At 51.6% G+C, this 21,691-nt stretch overlaps 1 protein-coding gene across 2 annotated transcripts in view; it reads left to right on the forward strand.

The window, feature by feature from the left end:
* Nucleotides 1-21,691, forward strand: part of PLXNA2 (plexin A2) — a 206,771-nt gene that overhangs the window by 18,352 nt on the left and 166,728 nt on the right. For both annotated transcript variants that reach the window (XM_078440906.2, XM_078440905.2), the window contains exons 2-3: nucleotides 6,772-8,038; nucleotides 14,342-14,524. In XM_078440906.2, coding sequence (XP_078297032.1) covers nucleotides 6,806-8,038; nucleotides 14,342-14,524 — 1,416 coding nt within the window. In that variant the 5' untranslated portion in view covers nucleotides 6,772-6,805. The remainder of the gene's footprint in view (nucleotides 1-6,771; nucleotides 8,039-14,341; nucleotides 14,525-21,691) is intronic.

Here is a 21,691-nt window from a genome sequence, read left to right on the forward strand (position 1 = left end):
TCTGGTCACCAAGCCTCACTGCCTCACTGCCCGGAATATGGGTTCCTCTTGCACCGCTGATGAGGATTGGTAGAGCCTCCTCAGATTTCCTTCTCTTACTCCTTGGTTCTCGGACGTTGGCCCTGGCTTCCCCACCTGTGACAGGAGTCCCCCACACTGACTGGTAGGGCATCTCCCCTCTCACCATGCAAGAAGGTGGCTGGATAGAAACCATCACCAAAAGTTGTCTTCACGCCCAGGGGAGGGCCACAGTATCATCGATTTCACCTTCTCAGGGAAGGATGCCAGGAGGGCATGTAGGCAGAGGCCCGTTTTCTCCCTCACTTTCTTCCTCTCGCTCTGGGGCGAGATGTAGCCACTTTGCCTCACATAACAACACAGAGTCTGGGGAAAAAATGACATTCGATTAATGAAGCAAATGCAGCTGGTATAGCAGTGACATCTAAATTGTTCCTTTGGTCCCTTTATTTTCTGTAGGAAATTCTCCCTCTCCCCACAACCCCCCCCCCCACCTTTTCCCTTTAAATCGCGTGCATAAAATACGCTAATAACAATCTTCGGTGTCTGTGCATGAGTGACAGCTGAAATAAGAAAAAGACTAATCGTACCTCCTGCAGCCCTGTCACATGGAGATTAAATGAGCCTCCCTCCCGCCCCTCCATGTTCCCCGCCCCCTCCCCCACTCTCTCCTCTCTCTCTGGGTCTCTCCTCAATGAGAATCATGGGCATTTGAATAATAATATTATAGACGCCATCAGGGTGACAGTGGGGAAAAAATCAGCCCAAACCCATGATTATTCCTTCAATCTAATAATTATTTAAATACCAGATAGCTCCTTTTACTCTAATTGAGGCCTTTCAGCTGTCGGCATTACCCGGGGCCTTTGCGCTCGCCCTCTCGCTCACCTTGTGCTACCCAACGTGCCTGGACTACCTCCGAGGTCCGTGTTAGACAGAGTGACGCTCAGGATGTTTGCATGTATGACTGTGCGGATGACATTATGACAGGTCCTTCAAGATCGTGCCGCCACAGGGAACGAGCCAGGGCCCCAGAATCTCACACGTAGACCTTTTATCTTCGTAGACCTGAATTCATAGAAGTCTTAAACCCAAAGGAGCCTTCTGAGGTCACTGGGACCAGTCCCCTGCCTCTGGGTAAATGTATTCCTGGACAGCGGTGGGGAAAATTCACTGTTAGAAAAGTCCAGGCTCCTTGGCAGGAAGCCCAGGAGTCCTCTCCAGATGGGATGTCCCCCTGAATATCTAACTTCAGTCTCTCCTGTTGCAGTTCTAACTCTTTGGGAAGAAGGGGCTTCCTGGGCTGAGACTACATCTGACCCGTCTGTGAGGTCACCTACCCCCCAGAGGGATGTGGCATGGGATACCACAGCCCCCAAGTCACAATGTGGGTGCCCTTCCTGCATGTGACAACTGCAGAGGCTTAGAATAGGTCAGAAGAGGTCATTCTCCCGACACAGAAAGGAGCCATGGGCGGTGGCTTTCTCACCCCCCACGGCCCTCAATCCCTGGCCTCCTTGAGCCTGCCCCCTGTACCCGCTCCTCGCCCAGGCCAGGCTCAGGCCGGCCCCTCACGGGACTGCCACCAGCAGAGTCACCTTCTCTCCCCCAAACTGGGCGGTCTCCAGGCAGAACACAACTGACCCCCAGGACCCTTTCACCTGCAGCAGAGGAAGCACTAGACTTTTTGTCACCAGGTCCAGCCTGTCCCTGACTCATCTGGGGTCACAGTGGACAATTTGTCTTCTTTCCGTGGGCTTTTGTTTCTTTGTTAAAAAAGAAGAAGAAGGAGAAGAAAGAAAAGTAGTGGATTGAAGCAATCTTACAATCCCATTTAGCACAGGCCCCGCTCCCTGCGTGTCGGGCCCTCCTCCTCAGAAGGGAGAGCTGGCAGAGAGGACGGACTTCGCTCTGCCGCGGGCGAGGAACGAGCTGGAAGGGCAGCCCGGGAACAGCGGCTGACTCCTTCTCTGACTGCACGGCCTTCATTGCCACTTGTGCCTTCTCTCTGTCCCCATCCTGGCTGTGTGAGCCACCTGCTCGGTGCAGTTGCAATTACGGGCACCTTTTGCCATTATTGTTAGGAACGATATCACGGGCAGGATGATGCCGGTGATGCCGATGTGGTGGTCCCAAAGTGGTGGCCGTGCCAGTAAAATGGAGATAGTGGCGGTGGTGTTGCTGCAGAGGGGTCCCAGGGGTGAGATCTTCTACCAGGAAGGTTGACGCAGTTCGGCAAAAAAAAAAGGTATCCCGACTGTAAGCCCTCTTCCCACTGGCTCCTTCAGCAATAAGGGAGGCGGAATGAGCCCACAGAGGCGTGAGCACCCAGGTGTCCCAAAAAAGGCAACAGGGCAGGGAGGCAGGGAGGAGGGAGTCTGCCCTGAGCTGAGCAGCGAGTGTCTGATTGTCATCTCCTCCCTGCTTTGCCCTTGGCACCGACAGCAACGGGTCTGGGAGGTATTAGATGCCTCGACTGCCTGTCACCAACACCTGCCTCCTGAATCCTGATCGGGACGGGGAGGGGGGGGGGGCGACATCAAGCCCTCCAAATAAAATATTTAGTGGCACTTGCTTCCCAAAGAGGCAAGTGTGCCTCTCCTTGGCGTCAGGAGTGCTCTGAGTAAGGTGTCTCCGCGGGCTTGGCTGATAGAACGCACATCCTGGTTGGGACTAGGGTTGGGGAGAAGACAGAATAAGCAAGTTTCGCCTCTTGAGAATGCATGTGGCAAAGTGACTTCACAAACAGTCACAGAGAGAGAGAGAGAAACAGACAGAGAGGAAGAGAGAGAGAGAGAGAGAGGTGACAGGAAGAAGGAGGCATCATGGAGAGAAAACTCCCGAGGTTGACATCAGACAATTGGGGTTAGGAAGAAATGCTAGGGTCCCCAAGTCATAGGCACATGCTCACTGGTTTCTACCAAACCGAGGATGGAAACTTCATTCTAAGACCGATCATGGAATGATGGCGTTCAAGAAGAGCTGGAAATATTGACAAATAAATTATTAATAGCATGGGCTGATGTATCTCGAACATTTCCAACGGGCTGGACGTCATTCCAAGCACTTTATCTGTGTTAACGGACTTCTTTGTAATAATCTGATGAGGTAGATGCCGCTACTAATCCCATGTTATGTAGATAGTGACATAGCATCACAGAATGGCTGAGGACCTTGACCAGGTTTACACAGCTGTCAGCTCTGTTTGAATCCAAGCATCTTGAGTTCAGAGCTCATGCATTTAACCATTAGAGCACACTGCCCGTCACCAGAGGCACAACCGTTCTGCTTTCCGCTGAACTCAGACAGGAGACTCAATCCTTGCGAGCGGGGCCCCGCTTTGGGATGGCTACCTGGTAATAACCAGCCTTGGCATGGAGAGACGGAAGCTCTCAACTTGGCTGTTAAGTCTGTTGTCCTTGTGAAAGCCACACTCCCAACGTGGACTGTGAGCGTCCCCTGGCCAGCCCTGCACGACAGATCGTGCCTCCTCTTAACCCCAATTCACCAGGGCCCACGGCTGCCAGATCACAGGCCCTAGGGGCCGTCTGTCCCAGAGCAGATGCTGACTGAGGGACAGAAGGGAAAAGCCCACTGTGGCGGTCTGGTGAGAACTCCTGGCCTAAGCAGCCTTACCAGGGAGCCTGGAAGGACCTCAGTCTCAATTACACATTCTAGGAGCAAAAGGAAAGAAGCTCAAGGTATCACTTCACCTGAAAGAAGAGATCTTACAAACTGGTTAATTCAAGCCCCCTTAATTTTAAGATGAAGAAACAGGCTCAGGGAGATGCCAAACAAGATTAATGCCATAGTACTCCTGGGTGACACAGGCAGGATTTGAATCCCTGGCTCTTCCTCCTGCCCCATGACTTCATACCTTCTAGGCATCGGGCCAGTTTTCCCATTCATACTTCATAGCTCCCAGGATTCTGCACTCCACCAGCCTCCCTGCAGGCTGCAGAGAGCCATGTTGGGACTTGTGCAATAGTATGATAGAGAAGATCACCGTGGATCCATTCCCTTCCCGCGATTCAGGCTTCACTGGGTCAGAGAGCGCCAGGGTTCAGAGGTCTACCCGCAATGTTTGTTGTCATGGAAAGGAAGAATATGAACAAATAACGGAGCTCAAGAGCTCTGGCAGGATTCCTGAAACACAGTCTCCTCGAGAGGCTTCCGTGATAATAATCACGGCTGACACCGGTTGAGCACTCACCGTGCACCGGGCGCCGTGCTCAGAGGTCCCCGTGCCATCTCATTCACTCTCATGACAACCTTAGAGGTAGATTCTTTTTTTTTTTTTTTTTTTTTTGAGTTTAAGAATCTATTTTATCTTTAATTAGTACATAGCATAGAGGTAGATTCTATAATCGCCCCCAGTCTGCCAGAAAGAGACGGGAGACTTGACTTGCCCCGGGGCCCAGATGTGTCCACCAAGCCTGCCTAACAACAAAAGCCACCCCCTATTCACACTGCCTCACGTGGATAGTGGGCAGGGGGCTGAGGTGGTTGATCTTAACCTCACACCGTGTCCTTTGAAGTTATCTCTGCTCCCAGAACCTTCTTCCTCCTGCCACGGGCTGACCGTGTATGTGCGGGCGTGTTGTGGAGAAGGCAAGAGCATCACGCCCACCAGCTCGGTGCCCGGGTGTCTCAGAGCACACTTTCTAAAAGACCAAACCCCATGTGCAGGGCGGTGACACTTAACCACCCTCCTCACAGCTCCTGGTGGGAGACCGCACTCCGCCTGAAACCAAAGGAGCTTTTCTACCCAGAGACGGGGACATGCTCGGAATGGTCTCGCGTAGTTTCCGGGAACCGGCTGGAGAACGTGAGCATTCTGTTATTTCCTTTCCACAGCTCCTCTTGAGGAATTCACGTCCTGCTACCGGCCCCAGGACGCAGCTAAAAATAACCTCTGGTTTTCAAACCGAAAGCTCTGTCTGTCAGGAGGCTTTGCCGGTGCGCGCGTGGGGCCGGAAGGGCTGTGTCAGAGTCGCTGAGGTCAGCCTGGGCCTCATGCCGCTGTTGCCTTCCTCTTTCCAAGGAAGCCTGGGGCCTCATGAGTCACCCCAGAGCACCCCAGTGGAGCCTGGTTGGAAGAGGGCCGTCAGGTGGGGCCTCCCTCTGGCACCATGGTGGCTGTCGGGCCTTGAGGAGGGGCCTTTCTAAAGATACAGAGCGAACGCTGTGCGGATTTCCAAGGTGGCGCCTGTTCTGATTCTAACCCGTTCCGGCCAGAGTAAGGGGGCCGAAGGGGACGTGACGCTCCTAAGCTGCCTTGGAGCAAAGTCTCCATCCTTGGTACGGGTGTTTCCATTCCTGCCGCCCCCTGAGCCCAGAGTTCCGTCTGGACTTGCCTGAGAAGGTTGCTGGACAGTCTGTCCAGCTGGAGAACAGATTTGTCTGCCAGACAGCTCGCTGCCTCCTCCTGCTGCTGCCACCTGCTGCTTCAGCCACTGTCCCTGTCCCTAGAAGTCAGAGACGGTGCTTAGAGATGGGACAGGCTCTACTCTCTCATCCTCTGCCCGGGAGTCTAGAAGCTCTCCACAGGAGCCCCACCGTGCCCTTCTGGGCAGCTTCCGTAGAATACAGAAAAAGCTTTAGAGCTTGGGGATCAGAGAAAAAGGAGCAAAGGAGTCAGGACAGGAGGGCGACTGGGCTTCAGACAGGACAGGCTGAGGCCTGGCGTTGACTTCGCGAATCCTTAAACAGTCACGGGGCCCCAGCAGTGGCTGAATGAGGCTGATCCTCAACTCGCCTCCCTTTGTGCCCACATTTTCCAAACCCAGAACTCTTGCCCAGGCAGGTAACGCGGGACTCAGGTAGCCAGTCCCCCTCCGCAAGGAGGCCTGGCTCCTCCCGTGCTGCTCCTGCAGAGAAGCAGAAGTTGAAGTAAGTTCCACCCGACCCGGCCACCTGCTCACCGGAGAGGCAGAGCGACCCCCCCCCCCATCCCCACCCCCACCATCCCAAAGCAGGGTGGAAGGGATCCACCCTGCTCCCTGGGGCTCCTCAGGCTCCCGAATGGTCCATGTGGAAACCCCAGTCCTGACAGTGTCTGTGTGGTTCATTTTTCTAACAAGTTCTAACAGCTAACCATCAGGGCTTCTTCTTTCTGGAGAGGACGAGGCTGAGGGGCAGTGGCAAGCAGTTTTTCAGGATGAGCATCTCTTCTATTTCCCTGTAGAGCACAGAGCACGAGAAGGTAATGAAATGCAGCGTGTGAGGGGCTGGAAGTCTGAAATAAGAAGGAATTTTATTTGCGGTATCAGACTCTGGGAGTAGTTGACCTGGAGAGCCTGGAAGAGGGCCTTCTAAACAAGCTTTTAAAAAACAGGCGAGATTTCCACTCGACAGGGAGAGGACAGCCGTGACATCTGGGGAGGGAAGACCGGCCTTAGTGCCGATGCCGGGATCGACCGGCTGGGTGAACTTAAGCAGTCTTTTAACCTCTCTGAGATAAAAAACGATGTCTTAAGAAGACAGAAATAGAGATGCTTTGTAAAGTAAAAAAAAAAAAAAAAAAAAAAAAAAAAAAAATGTATTTTACAGCGTAAAGGCTGGAGACCAAAATAGATAACAGGATTCCCTGAACATCGCAAAGAGGGGGGAAAGTATATTAAAAATAGAAAAACCAAAATACAGAAGGAAGAGACTCAGAGCTAGTCGGGATTGGGACCCTGGGTCAAGCCATCCTATTCCCTCTTCCCAGGATTTATTTTCAGTCTGACCACCCTGCCTTGTGTTTTCCAGAATCATGTGAGGGCCGGCCGGGAAGGTGGAGTAGATGAGAACCCAGAGGATCTGTGTCCTCGTCCCCGCCCCACTCAGAATGGAACAGAGGAGGCCCTGGCCACGGGCTGCAGAGGTTGACGGCTGGTCTGTGGTCCTGCTCTCTGTGGTCTGGGTGCTGCTGGCCCCCGGGGCGGCCGGCATGCCTCAGTTCAGCACCTTCCACTCGGAGAACCGGGACTGGACCTTCAACCACCTGACCGTCCACCGAGGCACGGGCGCGGTATACGTGGGGGCCATCAACCGGGTGTACAAGCTGACGGGCAACCTGACCATCCAGGTGGCTCACAAGACGGGGCCGGAAGAGGACAACAAGTCCTGTTACCCGCCCCTCATCGTGCAGCCCTGCAGCGAGGTGCTGACCCTCACCAACAACGTCAACAAGCTGCTGATCATTGACTACTCGGAGAACCGCCTGCTGGCCTGCGGGAGCCTCTACCAGGGCGTGTGCAAGCTGCTGCGGCTGGACGACCTCTTCATCCTGGTGGAGCCCTCGCACAAGAAGGAGCACTACCTGTCCAGCGTCAACAAGACCGGCACGATGTACGGCGTGATCGTGCGCTCCGACGGCGAGGACGGCAAGCTGTTCATCGGCACGGCCGTGGACGGCAAGCAGGATTACTTCCCGACCCTGTCCAGCAGGAAGCTGCCCCGCGACCCCGAGTCCTCCGCTATGCTCGACTACGAGCTGCACAGCGACTTCGTCTCCTCCCTCATCAAGATCCCCTCCGACACCCTGGCCCTGGTCTCCCACTTCGACATCTTCTACATCTACGGCTTCGCCAGCGGGGGCTTCGTCTACTTCCTCACGGTGCAGCCGGAGACCCCCGAGGGCGTGGCCATCAACTCGGCGGGGGACCTGTTCTACACGTCCCGCATCGTGCGCCTCTGCAAGGACGACCCCAAGTTCCACTCCTACGTGTCCCTGCCCTTCGGCTGCACGCGGGCCGGGGTGGAGTACCGCCTCCTGCAGGCCGCTTACCTCGCCAAGCCCGGGGACTCCCTGGCCCAGGCCTTCAACATCAGCGGCCAGGATGACGTGCTCTTTGCCATCTTCTCCAAAGGCCAGAAGCAGTATCACCACCCGCCCGACGACTCTGCCCTCTGTGCCTTCCCCATCCGGGCCATCAACCGGCAGATCAAAGAGCGCTTGCAGTCCTGCTACCAGGGCGAGGGCAACCTGGAGCTCAACTGGCTGCTGGGGAAGGATGTCCAGTGCACCAAGGCGGTAAGGAGGCGCTCGCCTCACTCTCGTCCCCATCCGTGGTCCCGGCAGCCTCTTTCCTGCCGGCGCGCCGTTGCACACCCTGTTGTACCCAGCAGGAGTCTGAAATGAGAGAGGTTTTCAAGTTCCTGTTATCTGGTTGTGACCAGTAACACGGAGTCTGACCTATACCAGACACTTGGGGCATGTTTGTTGATCCATTGAGTCATTAGATTGATATGTATATATGTGTGTGTATATGTGTGTGTATATATATATATATATATATATATATATGTATGTATGTGTGTATACATATATATGTGTGTGTACATATATATGTATGTGTGTATATGTATATGTACATATATATGTGTGTGTACATATATATATGTATGTGCGTATATGTATATGTCCATATATATGTGTGTGTATATATATGCGTGTGTATATCTATATATGTATGTGTGTATATGTATATATACATATATATGTGTGTGTACATATATATGTATGTGTGTATATGTATATGTACATATATATGTGTGTGTACATATATATGTATGTGTGTATATGTATATGTACATATATATGTGTGTGTATATATGTGTGTGTATATCTATATATGTATGTGTGTATATGTATATGTACATATATATGTGTGTGTGTATATATATGTGTGTGTATATATATATATATATACACATACATACACATATGTATGTGTGTATGTGTGTATGTGTGTATACGTATAGTGCCTGCATCATACCTGGCACACCATTGTAGGCACTGCAGGCTTCAGTGGTGAACCAGACAGCAAAGTTCCCTGCCTTCATGGATCTTTCATGAGCGCAGTGAGATAAATAAATACATAAGGTGTGTTGTCTGTCAGAGGTCAGTAATTACTGTCGAGAAAAATAAAGTAGGGAAGAAGGAGAGGCAATACCCAAGAAGGTTGATTCATTGGAAAAGTGGCATTTGAGCAAAGACTGAGGAAGGTAAGGAAGTGAGTCATGTTGATATCTAGGGAAAACATTCCAGAGAAGGAGCAGCAAGAACAAAGAATTCAAGGCATGCTGGGAGTGTGTGAGGAGCAGTAGAGAGCATTCGGGAGAAAGAGTGGTAGGGGATGAGGCCGGCCAGTGGTGACGGGGACCAGATCGTCCACATGCAGGGCTCTGTGGGCCACTGGGAAGACAAGTGAGGGAGCCGAGGAGGCAAATGGATATGTAAGTTAGAGGAGCAGGAAAGGAGTCAAGCTTGACTGGTAGATTGAAGACTGGGGAAGAAGAATCAGGAGTCTGGACAAAGGGAAAAGAAGAGAGTAAGGGAGGCTCAGGATCCAGACCTGAGGACAACATATGTAAAAACATCAGTGGCAAACACTGTCCTGACAGAGGGTCAAGATGCCATCTAAGCGGTCACCACCGTGATCCATCCATCCATCCATCATCCATCTGCCTACCCATTCCTCCCTCCATCCATTCAGCACCCACCCATCCACCCATCTATCCATCCATCCATTCATCCCTCTCTCCATCCTTCCATTCATCCTCTCTACCCATCCATCACCCATCCATCCATCCATCCATCCAACCATTTAATAAGAGGGTATTAAATATGTTCCGAGTGCCTATCACTGTCCTGGGCACTGGGGATGCAAACATAAAACAATGTGATAACTACTCTTACAATATCTCATGATCTAGTGGGAGAGAGAGAGAGAAAGGGAGCGATAAAGAGAGGGAGATAGTGGCTACGAGTTTGGACTTCAGAGACAAAGATCACAGTTCAGATTCTATCTGTGCCACTTCCTCGCTTCAGAAGTAATGTAACATCTCTACATTATCATCCGCGAAATGGGGCTCATACCGCCTGCCTCATGGGCTGATCCGATGAGATAATACATCACAAAGATTAGGGCCAGGTTAGGTTTACCGTTATTAGTTAACTATTGTGATGTGTGACAAGTGCTAAGATAGATTTCTGTGCAAAGTGCTGCAGACTTTGGATCTGCAGCCTGGGGAAAAAAATCTGAGACCAAGGGGCCCATATGGCCTTCTGAGTATCCTAAATCGAGGGAGCCTACTGTTAGGACCAAAAGTCACTTCTTAAAGCAAGAAGACAGGTCATGCCTAGTCTATGCTTCTGTTCACAGCATCATTTGCTTGGTATGATAGGATAGTGGTTAGGACAATAGACTTTGAAGTCCAACGGATTTGTACTTAAAAATCGGTTCTGCCACTCAAAACTGTATCACTTTGGGCAAGCTATGTACCTGGTCTGAGCTGTATTTTTTTCATCTTTAATATAGAGCTAATAATACCCTCATGTATGATTATTATGGAGATCAAATAGAAAATGTTCATAAAATCCTTAGTGCAATCCTTGACACTTAATAAGCATTCAGTAAATGGAAGTTATAATTATTAATATTAGCCATAATAACAAAGAAACAGTTATTTGCTGTTATTTCACTTTTATTAAATGGGGACGTTGAATTGGATAATCTCCAGAGTTCTTTACGGCCCTGAAATTCTGTAACCTAGGGTCCCCAGCCAGTGAGAAAAAGCGGAAAGGGAATGCAAGGGTTAACCCCCTTTGCAGAGTCCTGCCTGGTTCCCATTGCCCAGAGGGGGCCTTGTCAGGAGGAAACCGCTGATTCCTGCCTGCTTCTGAGCCAGAGGGAAGAGGAAGCCACCACCCTTCTCTGGCTCCAGTGGCTTGCAGAGAGACAAGCCCGGGCTAGTGACCAAAGAGCAGCAAAGGCACTGGGATAGAGGTGACAGTAGGCGGGACCAGGGCCTCAAAGAACAGCCCCTCATCAGCCCCCCTGCCCCACCCCTGAAAATCACACTCATCTGGTGCAAACTTTACAGCATGGTGGGCAGGGAAGCTGAAAGAAGAGCCACTTAAAATCCTTATCATCTAAGGAGTCCCAGACCTGGGCATCCAGAAATCTTTGGTGGCCTTGGAGAGGGTTAAGGATTGGTGAGAGAAGCTGTGGTCCCAGGGCTTAATTTTAACATAGTCTCTGGACTAGCATGGAGCTCTCAGATGAAGAACTTGAGCTTTGCCCCTACAAAAGGGATAAGGAAGAGGGCTGTCACTCATTGAGTGGAAGCGATGTACTGAAGACTGAGCTGGGCAATTTAAGTGTCATCTCATTTGATCTCATTTGATCCTCACTATAACCCTATGAAGCAAAGAGGATCATCCCCCTTTGGCAGATGGAAAAACAAAGGCTCACAAAGATGAAGTCAATTGCTTAAATCGACACAACTATAAATGACCAAGCAGGGGTTTGAGTTCAGTTCAGCCCATATGACTTCTGAGTCCAAGCTCTTTCTGTTTAGCCATGCTGCTGCTAAGGAAAGCCATAGTTCAAGCTGTCACCATTTGGGCAAAGATAAAGGGGCTTCCGATGTCTGGAAACACCTGACAATTTAGAGAAGAGAGAAAGAAATACCAGCCAACTCCAGGGGCTCAGGAAAAAAAAAACCCAAAAAACAAAAACAAAAACTCAAAAAACCATTTCCCTTACAGTTCTGGAGATTCTAGAATCAGGAATGATAAAGAGAAATCCACAATCACTGGCAAGGTTTTTTGCTTCTGTCGTCATTACTCAGAAACTGGCTTGGGCTATGCCTGTGCCCAGACTCTGCAGCCTTACCAGCCCTTTTGTGGAAAGGAAGCTAAAGCCTTGAATCAAGAACTTTCAGGACTAAAGAAAGCTTGACCATCACCTGGTCTAATACTTTCACTTTATAGATGAGAAAACTGAGGCTCAGAGAGGGCCCATGACATACCAAAGTCACATGGCTAATTAGTGGTAGAAACAGGACCACAATGTAGATTTCTTGTGTCTTACCAGGGTACCTGCTGCCTATGGTGTAGGGATGAGAAAGGAAAGTGGAAAACCTAAAAAGTGGCAACTGATTCCTGCAACCTGACTTTCTAAGGAACTAGACATTTCCATCATTCGGTCTAGTGATGTGCTCATAAATATTAAATGGCTGGTTCTCTGCAGGCAGTCTGGGTGGGTGGGGGACACTTAATTAGAAGCATTAGCCAATTTTCCTGGTGCAAATACTCCCACCACAGCTGATTTTAAGCCACCAGCGTGATGCCACTGTAGTTAGACATGCACACAGTCATCCCTTGTGAGCTGTCCAGCAGGCCACTGCTTTGCTCCCTTCTCAAGGAACTTATCCCTTCTGCTGTGTGGGTCTCCCCATTATTTAGAGTTGTTCAAGGTCATCCTTAACCAGAATATCAGTCCCTTTCCTAAAGAATGCATACACACACACACACACACACACACACACACACACACACACACACATAAGGGCAGCTCCTCCTACCAGTATCAGCCCTCTACAGAACACCAAGGAAACACAAGGCGCAAGTCTCTATTCCCGTTGGATCCGAGAAGGGAATGGAAGGGAAGTCCCTATTTTAGCCATCACATGCCCCAGCTCATAAACCAATTATTCCAAGGAAATAGACTGTCAGTGAGTGATGCACCAGCCTGCTGTTCCCTGGGAAGGGTGAGAGGAGGAAGCCGGAGACAGTTTGCAGGTTTCTCCCTCATGCTTTCTATGTTTCCCACAGTAGTCATTTCCTTCCCCGCTCCGGAATACCTGTTCAGACCCAGAAGGAACAGCTGCTGCAAGACTCTGGGCTCTTTCTGGCCCAAAGTCTGCAGCCTCTGCCCGTGGGATTCTTGGTTGTGCGTCAACCGGGGTGCCTCGGAGGCCCCTCCTGGCCCAGCCCCAGGCTAGGCGCTGTGCAGGCAGGACAAACCCTTTGGCAGCCCCCCTCTTCCAGGAGCATGGTCTTTTTTGTTAACTGAATGCAATCTTAGAAATAATCCGCTTAATATCCCGTGTTCCCAACCCCCGAAGAGGATATGACTGTTCCAAGTTTACACAGCCACTTAGCAGCAGGGCAGAGGCTAGAATTCAGGTCTTCCCCCTTTGGGTTAAGCTATTCTTTCATTTGTTCAGGGTGATCGTCTTTCATAGATGCTCTAGTGTCCACCGAAATACACTCTTTTTTTAAAAACAAATATTTATTTATTTATTTATTTTTAATTTTTTAAACGTTTTATTTTAGTTTTTTGAGAGACAGAGAGAGACAGAGCACGATTGGGGAAGGGGCAGAGAAAGAGGGAGACACATAATCCAAAGCAGGCTCCAGGCTCCGAACTGTCAGCACAGAGCCTGACGTGGGGCTCGAACCCATGGACCGTGAGATCATGACCTGAGCCGAAGTTGGACGCTCAACCGACTGAGCCACCCAGACACCCCTAATGTTTATTTATTTTGAGAGAGAGAGAGAGAGAGTATGTGTGTGCACACAAACAGGGGAGGGGCAGAGAGAAAGGAAAGAAAGAATCCCAAGCAGGCTCTGCACTACAGAGCCTAATGTGGGGCTCGAACTCATGAACTGAGAGATCATGACCTGAGCCAAAATCAAGCGTTGGATGCTTACCCAACTGACCGGTGCAGACACTGCTGAAAGACACTCTATACAGGCACACCACCAGACCCTTCAAAAACCTGGTAATGGGAAGAATATCGCCTGTAGAATTATCTTTTATTTATATCTACATGAACATTATTGAAAACCTATCATGTACAACAGTAGAAACTGTATAATTTAACAAAATCTCTGCTGCACAGGTTATTTCGTCTGCTCCTCAGAAAAATGGTCAAGTAGTATCACAAATGAGGAAACTGAGGTCTATGTGACTTAAGTAACTTTGCCAAAGTATAAGGGCCTGTCCCATGTTTGATGACCCTTTTCGTTCTATCCCCAGTATAGCATGGGGTGAATAATTGAATGGCTTAAAATTCCTTATGCCTAAAGGGAGACCTTGCAGCCCAAGACACAAACAAGAACCCCTCTCCAGTTGGTAGAAATCCTACGATGCTGCCTCCAGACTGAATCTCCTCTGTCTAAAGAGCAGGATCCCTATACAATGGTATGGTCCGCAGGGACATTAAAGTGATCAGAAAATGAGTGCCTGAAATCAGCTTTCCCAGTTGCCCCTGGATCTCTCAGCAGAAGGGTAGATGGGTGGCTACAATATAGTGTGATAAAGGCTCTGGATCCTTCTCTCTGGTTTCGCAGGAGCCAACGTGGGATTTGCGAGTCAGTTGGTGAGATGCTTTTGTTTGAGGCGTATGTTAGGTTCCTGAACCTCGTGTCTGTACCTCTCTGAGGCCTTGTGCCCTAGGGCTGGTGGTTGGGTGCGGGCTCGTATAGGGACTCTGCCATACTTCTGCTGTCACTTACCCCAATTCCCTCCCTTCCCTCCAGCCCGTCCCCATTGATGACAATTTCTGTGGACTGGACATCAACCAGCCCCTCGGAGGCTCGACTCCAGTGGAGGGACTGACCCTGTATACTACCAGCCGGGACCGCATGACCTCAGTGGCCTCCTATGTTTACAATGGCTACAGCGTGGTTTTTGTGGGGACGAAGAGTGGCAAGCTGAAAAAGGTAAGAGTCTGTGAACCCAGACACGCCAATGCCTTCCAGCCCCTTCTGGAAGGTTGCTGTTGGTGGACATTTAACACAGGCAACTCTTCCCTTTCTTGGGCAGGGGGGTTAGCATGGGGGTGGGTAGGTAGGGGTTAATTTTGTGGCGTATCTTCTAGCTGCTGCTTCCAGTCATTAGTGAGTGAGTGTCTAGGGAACGTGAGCATATTTCGGTACTGCCCAGACTTCACGGGATTAGGAAGGTACATCACCCGAAGGGAGGGAAATAGAATCATCCTTTATCTCCAAATCAAGTAGAACCGATGCTTTGACCATCTGTATTTTGAATCGCCCACCTCACACATCCCTTCCCACGGTTTATAGAGTTGATTGTACTGGTCAGAAGTCTTTGCTGCGTCCTGGTTGAAGCAGGTCATGGGTCCCACATCCAAGGACCCAGGCAAAGGATCGTGCTGCTTTGATGATGGCCTGGGGTGGCTGGGTGACTTACCGCTCTCCTGCCCTTCCTCTTCCCACGATCACAGACTCTTCCCCGCCCTTCCACTCCCCGCGCCAGGCTTGAGCTGCCAGGAGGAAGTCGACATCTTATCTCATGCCTGCCCTGGGCCCCTCTGCCAGCTGGAGGGCACTGGCTGGCTGGGGCCGGCAGCACGGAAGGCTGAAACCAGCAGCTTGTGCCTGCTTGTCTAGCGCTTAGGGTGCAGAGACGAAGCACCGTCTGGTTCATTATGTGGGATTACAGCAGCCACATTCTTTCCGGTCCCAACTAATCCCCTTTTCCCAAGCTTACCCTTCTGCCACCTTTCCCCAGTCCCGCCACCTGTGGGTGCAAGACCTCACCGCATCTCATGCTTTGATGTTGACGTCACCCCTGCGGCCCTTTCCCCCTAATCCATTTAGAGCCTAGGGAGAGAGATGTCTTTGGGGAATGTGGAAGGAGGGTGGCAGGGAGGGAACCTGAGGAAGAATTTCCGCCTTCTGCTTGTGCTGAGCTCAGAGAAGGTGAGAAAAACAGGTCTAGGTTTGTGTGGAGGTGCTGAACTTTCCAGACCTCTTCTGGTTCGCCTGATACTAAGGTCCTTTAACCCTTTTCTCGCTCTGTGGAGAGACTGTCACTTGTTTCTGTCCTGTGCCCCTACTCTGCCTGGGACTGTGGACCTTGGCTTGCCCTCTAGGCACAGGGAAGAGAGTATGGGTGTGGTTCCCCCACTTGCCGTCCCAGAATGGGGGGAGCGGGGAGTTGCCTGAGGAGACTCTACCGAGATTTAAAAGTGGCATATTCCACTGGGCAGCGTTGAGGGTGAACCTCTAAGGCTGGCAACTTCCCTGCAGGGTCATCTACCTGTTCAGCCAGGTGGAGAGTACCTTGCTTGGGAGCGTGGGGCCGAGGAGCCTACAGGGAGTTGAAATGCAGCCTGAAGTCTCTCTGTCAAGCCATGCACCCTCAGGTCTAAAGATCCATCCAGAGGAGCTCCTCTTACAAAGTCATCTGCCCACAGAGACCGCCTTTTTCTAAATCGCACAAAGGTTTCCTGGGGGCCAGCGGCACCCACACGCAGGCTGGTGTTCCGTTTCCTCCCCTGTTCTTCCGGTGCCTTCCCTCCCTGTTCTGGATCGTTTGTGTGACTGTTGGTCTCCTTTATTCTCTTGAAAGCTTTGTGCAAGCCAGGGGTCGTGCTCTATTCGTATTTATTTACCTCCTTCTGCCCGGTTCTTGCACCAAGTGTTTACACAGGGGAGAGGCCCTGAAAGTGCTTTTGAAAAATAGAACCATTCTAAGACATCTGGGATATCGTCCGGCCCAGTACGCACATAGCTCGGCAGAAACACTGAGGCCCAGAGAAAACCAGTGAGTTGCCCAAGCATAGAGACCAGGACAAGTTGCTTCTTGCCCCGACAGTCCATTTGACACCCCCTTTTACTTAAAGAAGCAGCCACAGAGCACGGGGAGGTAGGATGAGAACAACCTTCAGGCCCAGGCTTGTTGAGGAGGTCAGCCAGGGACCAGTGCTCCCATTCTCGACGGTCCCGGGTCAGACTTAAGGAATGGACATTTGCCGAACGGGCGGACGAGGGCCGAATGAAGCAAGAACGATCCAGCCAGACGCAAAGCGATCCTTGTGCCGACGTTCCCCTATCTCTGTACGTCTTGTACACACAGGGGGCTGCTTGGGGCAGCTTTCCAAGCCACACACCCAAGTTAGCCAAGTTCTCTTGGCCTTGTTGGAATCTCGGCAGACGAGTCGCCACGGAGGCAAGTCAGCGGGTTCAAGGGCAAGGCTAGGGGCGTGGCTGCCCACGGCTTGTCCCAACCTGCAAGTTGGCTGCTCCTCTCAGCCTTCACTTGGCCTTTCTTTGGCTGTTTCTATGAGCTCATAACACCCCTCCTTCTCCTGTGCAGCCCGCCCTTCCTTTCCACCCACGCTCCTTTGAGGCACCTGATACTTACACCCTGGCTCCCACTGGCCTCCCATTTACCCACCCACTTGCCCTCACTCTCTCCAGAGCAACAGCCCATGAGGAATTTGTGGAATGTCCCCAGGAAACTCTACCGTGGCCCAAACCCCATAGCTCTTTCAACACAGGAAGGAAAATAAAGGAAAAAAGAAACGAGCTAAGAGCGTGGAGAGGGGAGGGAAGCAGGGTGCGTCAGAACCGCTCACTTCTTCCCTGCCTGACCAGGCATCTGTCAGACCGCCGGACTGCCCTCATCCAGTGCAGCCATAGGAACAGGATGTCCCTGTGTGGGGACATGTGGAGGAAGTGGAGACTCACCAGAAGTAGCATGACCATGAGGTGCTCTTATGTGCTGTCACTTGTTTGCTCATGTACCATCCTCCGCTAGACGCGGAGCATCCCAGACTAGGCCCCTGCCTCCTGAGTCACAAACACGTGGACAGAACAGGCAGAATAAGAGGAGACCTCAAAACCAAGGTGTGCAATACCGGCCTAGGCTAAGGGTCAGTGCATCACAGGTGATAAGACAGGCCGTGACTCACCCCAGGGATGGAACAATGGCAGAGAAACCAGCCACGGAAGTGTGACCAACCTTGAAGCCTTTACTGAAGAGGAGGAATAGCAGAATTTGCTTAAAGACCGAACGGGACAGAAAACGAATGAATTGACCAATGGGTGAGAGAGAAGGGCGTGCTAGACCTGGGGTGCCGCCCCGAGAAGGTGCAAACCGGTGCATGCAAGGTCTAGAGGGCACAGAGGGGTTTGGGAGATTGGTGAGGGGAAAGTCAAGGCGGAGCGCTGTGAGCGTCTGGCCCTGAGAGGACCAAGTGAAAAGGATCTTGGGGGTTTTGCTGACTCCAAGGTCAAGGGAGCCAACCGTGTGATGCAGCTTTCCTGATGTTAATTAGTCTTCACCGCGCTAACGGGAGAAGACTTTCCAGGTCATGAGACATGCTGGACTTAGGCTATGTGAAGAATATTCTTAAGAGGATAATAACTCAAGGAAAGAAGAGTGAAGGAGGAAGCAAACCAGCTTTCTTCAGATAATATAATTTACTGAGCACTTATGTGTCAGGTGTTATTCTGAGAGTTTTATATCTATTAACTCACTTAATGTTGACATGACTCTATGAGGTAGGTGCTGTTATCACCTCCATTTTACAGATGAAGAAATAGAGTCCAAGCAAGGTAAAGGCATTCATCTGAGGCCCCAGAGCTAGTAAATGGCAGAGCCGTGATTTGAACCTTCATCTGGTTTCCCAGTTTGCGTGCTTAGCCATTAAGCTGTGGAAAGTCAATTAGACTGACTTGGTGTGGCTCCAGAGGGCAGAATAGAACCAACGGGCAGGAGTTATAATAAAGCACATTTGTACTTATTATAAAGAGGAAGTTTCTGGTAGCCAAAACTGTCCCAGCATGGAGAGAATTGACTCAAGAGGGAATGATCTCCCAGTCAGTGGAGATAATATTTTTTTAAATGTTTTATTTATTTTCAAGAGAGAGAGGCAGAGCACAAGCTGGGGAGGGGCAGAGAGAGAGGGAGACACAGAATCCGAAGCAGGCTCCAGGCTCCGAGCTGCCAGCACAGAGCCCGACGCGGGGTTCGCACGCACGCACCGTGAGATCGTGACCCGAGCCGAAGTCGGTTGCTTAACCAACCAACCAACCAACCAGGCCCCCCGGGCAGTGGAAATATTTAAGCAGAGACTGGACAGTCACCGACCAGGCATGCTGTAGAGGGGCTCCTGCACCCACCACGTGACCTTTATGCCACGACTATTCCACGGACTCCCTCAGTAGAAGGGCAGGCTGTGGCAGAGAGGAAGCACAAGGAGAGGGAAGCCAAGGCACCCTGGGTGTGGGCTTTGAAGTCACAGGTTGGGTTCAGCTTGCTCCCAGAATGTAGCAGAAAGCCCTCAGCATCCAGGAAGAGGTGCTGGGCACAGACAGGGCAGGGCAGGCCTGGGGCGAGATGTAGGGGAGGGGAAAGCAGGATATTCTGCGGGGCGGGGGGCGGGGAGGGGGCACAGCGGACTGTGATGACACCCCGCCCCTAGGCTAAGGGCAGGCTGAGAGTCTAGACTGAGAAGGGAGGCAGGGAGCTAATGTCGAAGCAGATGGAAGAGGCATAGCGGCCACAGGAAGTGCAAACTCATTGATTAGGACTTCCCAGCTGGAAGGGAGGAGCCCAGGAGGCGGTTCGAGCCTAAGTCCTGGGGCATAGGAGGGCAGGAGGTAGGCTGAGGAGACCGAAGCTACCAGGACGTGGGAGGGAGGACTCTCTCCAGGTTCAGAGCAGAGTCCTGGTTCCTTGTCTCCCTGCCTCAGTCCCAGCTTTATATCCCCGCGCGTCTCCCTTAGCCCCTCAGCCCCGGGGCCTTACACAGCAGCGGACCTCGTTGGCTGTCTGTTCTCTGTCCCCACTGGAAAGCTCCCCTGCTCCTCAGGGGCTGGTGAAGTGTCCTTTACCCTGCCCCTTCAAGCACTGTGGATAGCACCCTCCTCAGACCCCTCACAGCATGTAATTTTGCTCTGACGGCATCCGACATGGGAGCAGCTACTAATGTGTCCACTTATCTTGAGATTCACAGACCCTGAAGGACAGGGACCCTCTTTTTCACATTTACGTCACCCTTTCCCGTGGTCAGATCCAACATCTCTCACACATTAGGTGCTCATTAAATTTAGCTCCCGTGTATTGGGAACCGCCTTCATGCCAGACCCCCATTTGCACCGACTGGGATAGAACCAGATGCCAAGAGTGACTGCTGTTGATGTGGCCGGTTTGCAAGGGAAGGAAGCTATGCTCTGGTGGATGTGTCAGGGGTTGGGGTGGCGGCGGGATGAGGAGTCAAGAAAACGGGAGAGCTGCTGGTGGGTAACAGGGAAAAGAGTCTGAAAAGGACATGTGGACGAGGGTGGGCGGTACTCTCAGAGACGATGACCGGGGTGGAAGAAGGGGACCGTGTTTATACTGTTGCCTGGAGATGCCCAGAATAGCATGGCCAGCCATCTGCCTCCTTTGGATCAGATGTGGGTTTGCTGACAGCAGGGAGCAGGTGCAAAGGCCCAGGTAACCACTGCCCTGCCCCCATCCTGCCAGCCCTCTGTTTATAGGATTCTCAGACGGCTTTAGAAATCCACAGAGATTTAGCCCTCTTCAAGTTCTGGGGAGAGCCCTGGCCTCTTCTGGCACCACCTCCTTTCCCATTAGCTAACCAGCATGGCCGCGGAAATGCCTGAGAAATTCTTGAGGAAAATTCTGTCTTTCCCTGAGGGACATACCAACCAACCCAAGGTCTCCAGTCCGCAGCCCACAGGAAGCCCCGGCGTCCCGATCCCATTCTTCTTTTTCCAATTTCACAAACGGTTTGCTCAGCAAAGCCAGGAAAACTGAAGCTCCTTTGCAGGAGCGGCTTAGGCGCTGGAGAGAATCCATCGAGAGCACCAAAGTAATAACGTTCCTAAGCTCCAGGGTGACTGCTCAGTTTTTTGATAACACTTAGTGTTTTTGATAACACTTAGTTACAAGATACTCTTCTGCTTTTCGTCTGGAAATACTTCAATTGCGTGTGGCCACGGGCCCCTACATCTCTGCCCCATTTTGCAGATGTGGAAAACTGAGCCACGGAGATATTAAGTATCCCACCCAAGGTTCTACGGCCCCTCCGTTGGCAATCTTGACATTGGCACTCATACATCCTCCCCAAACACACAGAAGTTCCGAACCTGTTACTTGGCTTCCTCGTGGGGTGGAGTCGTCTTGGTGGACAGAGGGCCAAATTGGATGAAAAGCTGAGAAACATGCCTTTCTGTCTGTGCCAGCCCCACCAAACAATAGCCACTCGTTCCTCTGAGTGGAAATGATTCACTCCTTTCTCAGTGTGAACCCCGAATCAAGTAAACAACCAGGGCTGCGGGTCCAGTTCTGGTAGACCTCGGCTCTCCTGGCCCTCATGACGGCCAACCCGACGCCCTACCCCTCCTCGGGCATCTCAGCAGTGCTGGGGGCTGGGGTAGTGTGGGGCAGACACCCTCGCCCACTTCCCCAGAGCCTGCATGGAAGAGCCGGGGTAGTGGCTCTGAGCTCACCACCCCATCCCTGGTAATGAGTTTGGCTCCCTGCCCAGGCTCCCACCGCCAAGCGCGCTGTTTGTTTTGTTGTTTTATAGGCCTCTTGGGTCCCAAGAACTGGTCTTCTGAAAGCTGGGAACGGCAGCACTTGGTCGGCACCCGGAAGGAGGCATATTTTTACAGAATCCCCCCACACCCCCACCCCGGGCCACCGCATCCCTCCGCTTGACCATGACAGGTGGAGAGAGAGGGGGCGTGGGTTTCTATCCAGAGCCCCAGCTGACCCCGGGGAAGGAAGTCCTGATCTCCCGGAGCCATTCTGAAAGGGGAGAAGCTACAGATTCATTTATGTTGTGCTCCTTTTGTGCAGCTCCAATGTATGCTTGAGTCCTGGCCCGTCCCTGGAGCAGGCATCAGGCTGTGTATTCAGCAGGCTGCTTGGCAATCCAAGAGTGGGCCCCTGGAGCTCAAGGCTTTATCTCAGGACAGGTGAAACGCAGGAAACTGTGTTTCAGGGCCGAGGTGGGGGAAGGGGAAATGATTCAAGCTCACAGAATCCGGGTGACCCACATAGTTTCCACCGAAAATTTAAGGGGCCAATGTGCTAAGGGGCAGAGCTCTCATCTTTAGGAAAAT

Source organism: Panthera onca, chromosome F1 (assembly GCF_046562875.1).
Source record: "Panthera onca isolate mPanOnc1 chromosome F1, mPanOnc1 haplotype 2, whole genome shotgun sequence".
NCBI classification, from domain to species: Eukaryota; Metazoa; Chordata; class Mammalia; order Carnivora; family Felidae; genus Panthera; species Panthera onca.